The 10,031-nt window shown below is 57.6% G+C and overlaps 1 protein-coding gene across 1 annotated transcript; it reads left to right on the plus strand.

Moving 5' to 3' along the window:
• Positions 1-4,621: 4,621 nt before the first annotated feature.
• Positions 4,622-9,083, plus strand: LOC309585720 (serine/threonine-protein kinase pim-1-like; the record flags this gene model as incomplete). Its single annotated transcript, XM_082303615.1, has 6 exons — positions 4,622-4,677; positions 5,659-5,893; positions 6,030-6,080; positions 6,284-6,650; positions 7,266-7,366; positions 8,949-9,083. 6 exons carry the CDS (start codon positions 4,622-4,624, stop codon positions 9,081-9,083), a joined length of 945 nt encoding a protein of 314 aa, XP_082159741.1.
• Between the last annotated feature and the right edge of the window lie 948 nt (positions 9,084-10,031).

Here is a 10,031-nt window from a genome sequence, read left to right on the forward strand (position 1 = left end):
CATCAGGGCAGAGATGCCACCTATAAGTGGGCACGAGACCGAGGGGTGGATCTGACCATGGACAGTATCTCCCAGGTGATCCATGACTGTGAGACATGCGCTGCGATCAAGCAGGCCAAGCAGGTGAAGCCTCTGTGGTACGGTGGGCGATGGTCCAAATACAAGTATGGGGAGGCCTGGCAGATTGATTACATCACACTGCCTCAAACCCGCCAAGGCAAGCGCTGTGTGCTCACAATGGTAGAAGGCACCACAGGATGGCTGGAGACCTACCCTGTGCCTCACGCTACTGCCCAGAACACCATCCTGGGCCTGGAAAAGCAAGTCCTTTGGAGGCATGGCACCCCTGAGAGAATCGAGTCTGACAATGGGACTCATTTTAAGAACTGCCTTATAAACACCTGGGCTAGAGAACATGGCACTGAGTGGGTGTACCACATCCCTTACCATGCACCAGCTGCAGGCAAAGTGGAACGGTGCCATGGATTGTTGAAAACCACCTTGAAGGCACTGGGTGGAGGAACTTTCAAAAATTGGGAACAGAATCTGGCAAAGGCCACCTGGTTAGTTAAAACCTGAGGTTCCACCAATAGAGCTGGTCCAGCCCAGTCTGAATCCCTGCATACAGCAGATGGAGATAAGGCCCCAGTAGTGCATGTCAGAGGTCTGTTAGGAAAGACTGTGGGGATGAATTCTGCCTCGAGTACAGACCAACCCATCCGTGGGGTTGTCTTTGCTCAGGGACCTGGTTGCACATGGTGGGTAATGCAGAAAGATGGAAGAACACGTTGTGTACCACAGGGAGATCTGATTGTTGGGTGAAAACCATCTGTAATGTGGAATGCCTGGGTACCCCTGCTTGCTGAGGGTCACTGTCACTGTTCGTACATAGCTGTATATATATATGTATATGTATATGTATTGATGTGTGTGTGTAGAGTTAGAATATCTTAGTTTGGGCATTGAGCCAATGATATGGGATAAGGGGTGGAATGTCTTGGGGTGACCTTATGATGTGTATCCCATATCGCTGCCTATGCCCAGAAATTAATTTTTGTGCTTTTCTGTGCCTCTAAACTGAGCCTGAGAGGGGGAAGGAAAAACTGAGCAAAACTTTCTCAAAGCAGTTTTTGCTTGTTCAAGGTCACACACAGACAGCAATTGGTTTTCCCCACTGCGGCAGGGGAGGGAGGAAGCACCCGGCTTGCTGCTCCCAGGACAGTTTTTTTTGGCCAGTGGTTCAGCTGCTTTGTTCTCCGGAGAGAGACTGAGAGTTGAATTTTTCCTTCCCTGGAATTTTGGATTTTCTCCCTTTTCTACTGGACTGCTTGATTGCTTTAACATCAGAGCACATCAGGAGGACTTTCCACCAGGCACAGAGGGCCTGGCCCCGGCCCAAGCCCCAGCTCCGAGGAGACCAAAGGGAGGACTCAAACACTTTCCCAGGTTTTTCCTCTACAGCGAAAGATTTTACCAGTTAACATTGTTTTCCTTTCCCGTGTGTTTGTTAAATAAATAGTTTTATCTTCTTCACTTTTCTTCAAGGAAAATTTATTTTTTTCCCGAACCTGGTGGGGGAGGAGTGGTTGTGCCTTCTCTCAGAGGATATATTTCTAAATTTGGCCAAACCGGAACAGTTTATATACACTTCAACATCCAGAAATTTCTCATATCCCCCCAACAGCCTGTCCTACATGTCACATCTCTGAAGTCAATATCTTGCTTCACAGCGCTACTCTTTCATGGAGCAGGGCTGTCCTTTTCAGGTAATTCTGTGTAGGGAGTCTCTTCACTTCTTCATTATCTTCATCTTTGTCATTCTGTCCTCCAGCTGACCTGTTCAGGCTGGCTGCTCGTTGTGACACATGAAGAGATCAGGGACACCACCAACAAAAATGCGGGTTAATCTAGGATTTTATTCGGAAGCACTCAGTGTATATACCTCTAAACCTAAAGGCTAATTTTAGCTACAGCTTGCAGGCTTAATCACAGTGCTACAATAAATCTGTCCTATAGGAGAAGGGTTCACAAAGGATGTCTGGACTTCAGGCAGCTCTCTTGAAAGCTGTTTATTGCCTAGGTGAAGTTACAGCAGCTCAGGGAGTGGGTATCCAGAGCCAGCCCTACAGCTGCCAGCTCCAGCTGTAGGCATACCTGAAGCCGCTTGCTGCTCAAGTTACAAAGCATCAGATACTTTTCTTTGCTGAGTATCTTAATACATAACAACCCATAAGCACCACACACAATACCTTTACATTTGCCTATAGCCTATCATAGCTACTACCATCACCATATTATAGTCATTATTATCCAATCACAAGAATAAGTAAGTTACAATTTAAGCTTACAGTGGAAAATTCTCAGACCTCTCTTCTTCTTGCTACATCAACATTTCTTGTTTGCCTGCCATATCTTTCTTTTTGGTAAAAACCTGTTTTCTATTTACTTATGCTCTTCTTGAGACTCATTTACTTGGTGAAAAACATGTCTTTGTTTGTAGTCACATACCTTTGTCCTATTTATAAAAATCTCCTTCCAACTCATCTCCAACCTTTGCCTTCTCAGCTATTCAGTGATCACTGGTTCAGCAAAACATCTTTTACTCTATATCAAAACTTGCTTTCATTTCTATCTCATCCTCAGTTTCTACATTCAGAGATCTTTCTGCCAAGCCTACATACCTGTGAAACTTTCTTACCAAACTTTGATCCTCTCCAACAAGAGAAAAAGAGAGAGAAAGAGAAAAGAAAAAAAAAAAGGCAACAAGAGAAAAGGAGGGAGGAAGGGAGGGACATGGCAGGACATCCTCCTGCCAGGGCTGACGCTCCTCACGGCCCCTCTCAGCCCCTCACGGCCCCTCTCAGCCCCTCACAGCCCCAGGCACGGGGCTCCTCCCAAGGAGAAGGGGTCAGGCCCTGCTTGTTCTCCTTTTATTTCGGGCACTTCACAGCAACGAGCACAGAAAGGCTGAACCGGAGCCTTTCCGCAGCGTTTCCCTCGGGGTTAATGCCGAGGCCGAAGCTCTGTGCCGGCGCTGGCCCGAGCGCGAACATCCCTGCAGCCCCCGAGCCTTTGCTGTCCCCCGGGCCCGTTCCCTGTCCCCGAGTCCCGCCCGGCTCTGGCAGCAGCAGGAGCCGCAGCGCAGCGGGCGCCGGCCCGGCCCGGCCGGGGCTGCCGGGCACGAGCAGCAGCAGCGCCGGCCCTTCCCGCCCGCTCCCGCCTCGGCTTCCCAAGGGCTTTTTCCAGGGGAGTTCTGGAGCAGAGCAACCATCACCCCCAAACAGCCCCGATTCCTCAGGGCCCGGCTGTGCTGCCCTGAGCCAGCCTTCAGAGAAAAAAGGAAGGATCGGCTTCCAGCGCTGCTCTCAGCACGGTTTTACTCCCCCTGAGCTGACAGCACGGGGCTGTTGTTGCCTTTGCCTTGGGAACTGGAGATCGCGGCTGCTCTTGCCCCTCTTCTGGTTGCCACCTGAATTTTATCAGAAAACCGCAATTGCCTCTTTCGATCAGCGCTACCCACGGTGCTTTCGTGACAGTGAACTCAGTATTTTTGTCACAGGCATCATGATTAGCAGAGATTGAAATGCTCAGAAGCCTGGAGCCCTGGGCACGGCCGCCAATTGCGGGGCAGCGGCGCAGAGGGAACGTCCTGCGGCCCAAACCTCCTGCTCCTCCCACACAGCGCCCATCCCATCGCTCTCCCCCTCCTGCTCTCCCAGCACGGCACAAATTCCAGCTGGGAGGAGGCTTCCCAAGAAAGGGCTCGGCTCCTGTTACAGCCTGAGTGTCCCTGCAGAAGAACAGGGCATCTTTCAGGCACTTCCACAAGCTCAGGGTTCTCATTTGATCTGGGATGCAAATGGCCTTGTTAGGAAGGATAAAAGCAGAGGAAATGGATTAGAAATTATTAGAAAAAATCACCCTTCTTCCAGACAAAGTTCACAAAATCATTCCCTGCATTTCTCCTTTTCAGATTATTTCAGTGTCTGAGAGGTCCAGCTTGCATGAACTGATTGTGCTCTTGATTTATAGCAGTGCAAGAGATGTAGACTGATCTAAACTGAACACAGAAACAAAGTACCTCTGTCAGCCCATTTTCATGTTCTAGATCACTTTCCAGATGTCCACGGAGATGTGGGAATGATTATCACACAGCTCTCCATTTCTGGCTGCAGGCTCTGGGGATTCTTTCTCTGAGTTCAGCCAGGGTTGCAGTGCCTAACAATTCCTGGTTCCACCTCCTGATTTCTTAGGTTAGAACAGCCACGATGAAAACCTCACCAATGGCACAACTGCCCAGCCCACAGGGAAAAGAAAGGACAATTTGTAAACTTCTCCCAACATTTGTCCTGCTTTGCTGCAGCACTCGTGCTGCACTCACAGTGTGGGAAGCCAAGAGAAGCTGCAGTTGGTGGCACATCTTGTGACAGGGGCTGCACCTCATTCTCCCAGAAAGATTCTTGAAAAGAGCAGACAGGACTGCAGAGAAGATTCCCAGAAAACTGAAACAGCTTTCCAGAAGTGAAATGAAAATGGAAAGAAACAATCCGAGGTGTTTTCCTCTCTATTTCTGTGCTCCCCTTTTTCATGTTGCACTGCTTCTCCATCCCATGCATTCCAAATGGATCTCACCTCTAAGATCTGTGCCTTAGCAAGTTTTAGACACTCTGAAGTACCGTGAGCTGCACACAGTTTGCCTTCCCCTGTTTTTATTGGAAAGCAATGCTGGAGACAAAAGTGCAGAGCTTGGGTGGGGCACGAATTCTACAGGCAGGGAATGTGGCCCGGCAGTGTCTGACCCTCAGCAGGGACAAGGCACAGCAGCAGCCGAGGGGATTCCTCTGCCACCGTGCAGGAGCCAGGACTCTGGATCCGGGCTGGACACGGCAAAGTTCCCGTGTTTGCACAGACTCAGGGGCTGCCCCCGGGGCGAGCGGGGCTCGGCCGTGGGGAGCGTGGGGCGAGCGGGGAACGGACACGCGGACACTCGGACACGCGGACACTCGGACACGCGGACACTCGGACAAACGGCCCCGGCGCTTCAGTTGCAGCGGCAGCAGCGGCAGCAGCGGCAGCAGCGGCAGCAGCGGCAGCAGCGGCAGCAGCGGCAGCAGCGGCAGCAGCGGCAGCAGCGGCAGCAGCGGCAGCAGCGATCACAAGCGACTCTACACTCTCTCCGTTTCTTGCTCTTGCTCCTCCTCTCCCTCTGTTCCGCACCTTCCCCGCGCCTCCCGTTCCCGGTGTCCCCCTCCTCTCTCGGTGTCCCTTTCCCGGTGTCCCCCTCCTCTCCCGGTCTCTCCCCCTCCCCCTGCCGGGCCGGGCCATGCCCCAGGCCCGCCCCAGGCCCCGGGCGGGGCCGCCCCCTCCCCGGCCCCGGGCGTCCCGCCGCGGTCTCGCCTCCGCCCGGCTCTCGCTGTGGCTGTGGCGCTGCCGGACGGGCATCGGTGCCCGGGGCTGGGGCGGCATCGCCACCCTTTGGCTCCGCCTGTCCCGAGCCCGGCCCCGGCCCCGGCCCCGACGCGGAGTCCGGCTCCGCCCTCGGCTCCGCCCTCGGCGCCGGCCCCGGCTCCTCCCGGGGCCCGCGGAGGACACACGGGGCGCGGCCGCTCCCGCCGCCTCCGCTGCGGCTTCCCCGGCCCGAGCTCCGCCGCTCGGCAGCGCGGCCGCCGGCCCCGAGCCGCCGGTGTTCCGTTCGGATGGGGATGCCCGGGCCGGGGCGGTCGGGGGGCGGTCGGGAGCCGTGTCTGGCCCCGGGCCGAGCGCTGACGGCCGCGTGTCGCCCGCAGGGAAGGCGCAGGAGGCCCTGCAGGAGCGGTACCGGGTGGGTTCGCTGCTGGGCAGCGGCGGCTTCGGCAGCGTCTTCTCGGGCACGCGGCTCGCGGACGGCGCCCCGGTGAGTGGCGGGGCCGGCGGAGGAGGAGGAGGGTGCAGGAGGAGAAGGAGGGTGCAGGAGGAGGGAGGAGGAGGAGAAGGCCGGGGTGCGGCGGGGCGGGCGGTGAGCTCAGCCCGCTGCTGCCCCTTGCTCGCAGGTGGCCATCAAATGCGTGCCGCGGGACCGCGTCCGGCACTGGGGCGAGCTGGTGAGTGAGCGGGGCCAGCGGCAGAGCCGGGGCGTGCCGGGCGGCGAGGAGCCGGGGCCCGGCGGGGTGGGAGCCGCCGGGAGCCCCGGAGGGAGAGCGGGCGGGGGCTGAGCGGGGGGCGCAGAGCGTCCCGGGCTGGGTGAGGGGTCCCAGAGCCCTGGCACGGCCTCAGCCCCGCTGACGGCACCGTGCTCCTCCCGCAGCCCGACGGCGCCCGTGCGCCCCTGGAGATCGTGCTGCTGGACAAGGTGTCCACTGGGTTCCGTGGTGTCATCCGGCTCCTGGAGTGGGTTGAGCTGCCCAGCAGCTTCTTGCTGGTGCTGGAGCGTCCGGAGCGGTGTCAGGACCTGTCGGGTTTGCTGGCGGAGCGGAGGTTCCTGCCCGAGGAGGAGGCGCGGGGGCTGTTCGGCCAGGTGCTGGAGGCCGTGCGGCACTGCACCAGCTGCGGGGTCCTGCACCGGGACATCAAGCCCGAGAACATCGTGCTCGACCTGGCCACCGGGCTGGTGAAACTGATCGACTTTGGCTGCGGCGCCTTCCTCCAGGACACAGCCTACACTCAGTTTGCAGGTGAGCCCTCCCAGGGGATGCTCCTGGGCATCTCATGGCCCAGCCTGGGTGTGGCACCGGGGCTTCCCCTCATTGTTGCCGGGATGGGATTAATTCTTAAGCCAAGTTGCTTTTGGGTGGGGCTGGGAGGGGGCAGTTCCCAGCCCTGCTGCCAGCCTTCAGCACCCACTCTGCCCTGGGCTGGGGCTGGAGCGGGGGCAGCCAGCCCAACAAAATCTCCCGTGGGGGTAGCAGAGAGGGGGGTCAGACCCCGTGCACCGGCCGGTTTGGTGTGCAGGCGAGGAAGGGCCTGGACTGTTCTGCTGCCCTGGTTTGCCTTGGCTTATTGATGTTTCTTGGGGCGCTGGAGGCAGGGAGGAGAGTGGGGTTTCGCCACCACTGGGTGGGTTTTTCATTTGCATGTCATGGTTGGGCCTCCCCAGGGCTTCCACTGCCCTTTTCCAACACCAGCGGCCTCTTTTCCAACCCCAAGTTTGTACACAAGTCACAGGTGCTGGCAGGAGGGCAGCGGGTCACCCCATGTGCCACTGGTGCAGCCCCTGCGTGCCCAGGGATGCTGGGGCGAGGCTCTGGGAGCAGCAGCATCCCCTGATGGACTCGGTCTGTGTTCCACAGGAACCCTGTTGTACAGCCCACCCGAGTGGATCCACCACCAACGCTACCACGGCGAGGCAGCGACGATCTGGTCCCTGGGCCTCCTGCTGTACCACCTGGTGGTGGGGAAGCACCCGTTCAGGAGGGGCCAGGAGATCATCTGGGGGCGGATCCTGTTCCCACGACGGCTCTCTCCAGGTGGCTACCTCATCTCTGCGGCACGGGGGGAATAGCAGTGCTGGGAGGCAGCAGCGGGCTCAGGAGCATCCCGCTCTGGCAGCTCTGAGCAGGTGGCACATGTCCTGCTCTCCTGCTGCCTCCAAAGCACAGAATGCATGGGCAAGTTTAGGCACAGCTCTGGTCACAGCCAGCATGGCCTGGGCACGGGAACGGGGGGCAAAGCGGGCAGGATCCTTCTGCAGCTGACTGGTGGTTTCTGCTTTCTGTGCCCAGAGTGCCAGGATGTTCTGAAGAGGTGCTTGTCCATGCAGCCCTTGGCCAGGCCGTCCTTGGAAGAGCTCTTCAGTGACCCTTGGCTGCAGGGTGTTCATGTGCCCTAGAGGATGGCAGAGAGCCACGGGCACAGTGTGATCCAGGGGCCTGGCAGGGAACAGCCCCACCCATCTCTTGGCAATCAGTGGCAAAGCAAAGCAGACTCTTTTGTCCTGCCTGTAGCTGTGAGCAGGGGGCATCAGAAGGGAACATGCAGCTCTTGGGCTGCAGCTGAGCTGGAGGCCTGCTCTGGCAAGCCCTGGTGGCCACCATCCCCTCTGGTTTTGCTTGTCTGGTTCATTGATTGTCTGCTGGGGCCCTGGGCAGAACGCTGAGAGCCTGGTGTGGCCCCGGGGAAGGAGAAGGAGCCCCTGGAGAAGCTGTAGCAGGTGGGGCTGCTGCTGCTGGAGCCACCAAGGCCGAGCTCAAGGCCGACAACCTCTTCCTGGAGCTGGCCAGTGGCAGCTGAAGATGATGGCCTTTGATTGTGGCACCTTCTCCAAAGACACGCTCCACGGCCAGTGTGCAGGTGAGTCCAGAGCCAGGGGGATGCTGCCAGAGCTGGGCATGGCACGGCCTGGCCGGGCACCAAAGGTTCCCCCTTTGCTGGGGCGGCTGCAGGGAATTCTTCAGTGGCTGCCAAGCTGCTTTTGGGCTCTGGGCAGCTGCTGAGGAGGTGGCTGTGCCATGGCTGGCTGCAGGCTGGGCACATGTCCTGCCCTGCTGCTCTGCTCCCAAAGGCAGCAATGCTGGGCAGCTTTGGGCCCAGCTCTGAGCACGGCCAGCACGGCCTGGGCACTGCAGGCGGCTGGGACAAGGGGACAGGAGGCTTCAGCTGACGGGTGGGTTCTGCTTTCTCTCCTCACAGCCGGGCTCTGCCGATGCTGAGGCTGCTCTGGGCTCCGCCAGGGCTCTGCTGGGGCTCAGCCCCGGGCACGGCTGGGCCCGCTCTCCCCTCACAGGGCTCTGACAGCTTTGCATCAGACGAGCCCCTTGCGAGCACAGCGACGGAGCTTTCTGCTTTTGCAGGTGAGTGAGACTCTGGTGCAGGCCAAGAGATTGCAGGCAGGGACACACATCCCACTGGCAAGAACCCAAACTCTGCACAGTCCCAGCTGAACGCCTGGATCTGCACAGGGTGTTCTGTCTGTCCCACTCTTCCTTCCTTTTGGGCTGGAATTGTGCCATTGCACTTTCTTCCTCCTCTGGAAGTGCCACGAGTGGGCCCAACCTGGCGAGTGGGCCGTGTTCCTGAGGCAGTGCAGTCTGGAGCTGATGGATGAAGAATCGCCCTTCTCCACGACCAAAGCAGAGCAAAAAGCCCTGAGTGGGACTTGGTGTCTTTAAGAACCCCCTGACAATTTCCAAGGGAATGTGCAGCTCATTGCAGGGTGAGAAGGAAGGGCATCTTCTCCATGAGTTGGGGTGGGACAGAGTTTAGATTGCCACTCCTGCTCAGAGCTGGCAGGGCACAAGCAATTTCCTATTGCTTCAACCACAATTTAAAATAACAATGTTGGAAACAAAGCCCAAAATCTTTAACAAAGGACTGCTGAGGTCAGTAAGATGGATCAATGCCCTCAGCATATTTACAAATACCTGAGTTGTCTTTTTGAAAAGATCAGTTACCTCTTAATTTAGAGTTACAAAAGACTTTTCACTCCACATTTGGGTTTTGGTTTTATGTTTCATAATATTTTCTGGGTTTTTTCTTTTTTGTTTTTCTAATTATTTAAACAGAAAACATATCCTGAATGATGGAGCAGCACTGCTGAACATGGGGACATGCAGAGGGAGCAGAAGCAGCTGCCTTTGTCCCCCTGCAGCTCCAAGGCCCAATCTCTGAGCAGACAGGGCTGGCAGAGACTCGCAGGCTCCCTGTTTGCTGTGCTGCCCCACTTGTGAGCGGCCCAGCTCTGCGTGAGGCACAGGGAGAACAAGGGGCAGCTCCCTGCCAGCCCCGCAGCCCAGGCACCCCTCGGGCCCCGGGGCTTGGGGCACTGTCAGCACCCGCTGCTCCAGCGCCCGCTCCTGCTGGCACTGACAGCAACACCCAAACTGTGCCTGATCCCGAGGGAGCAGCAGCAGGGCCTGGATCTGATCCCTGGCTCTGGGGCAGGGCTGGACAAATGACCCCCACAGCAGCAGCAGCAGCAGCAAATGGAGCTGACTTTCAGCACAGCCCCTGCCGCTGTTCCCTCCCGTTGGCAGCGGTGTCACAGCAGCCTGGGGCACCTGGGAGCCCTCAGTGCCAGCAGGGACTGCAGATGGCAGCCCTGGGCTCCTGGAGGGTGT

Source organism: Coloeus monedula (genome assembly GCF_965178545.1).
Source record: "Coloeus monedula genome assembly, contig: HAP1_SCAFFOLD_166, whole genome shotgun sequence".
Taxonomy (NCBI): Eukaryota; Metazoa; Chordata; class Aves; order Passeriformes; family Corvidae; genus Coloeus; species Coloeus monedula.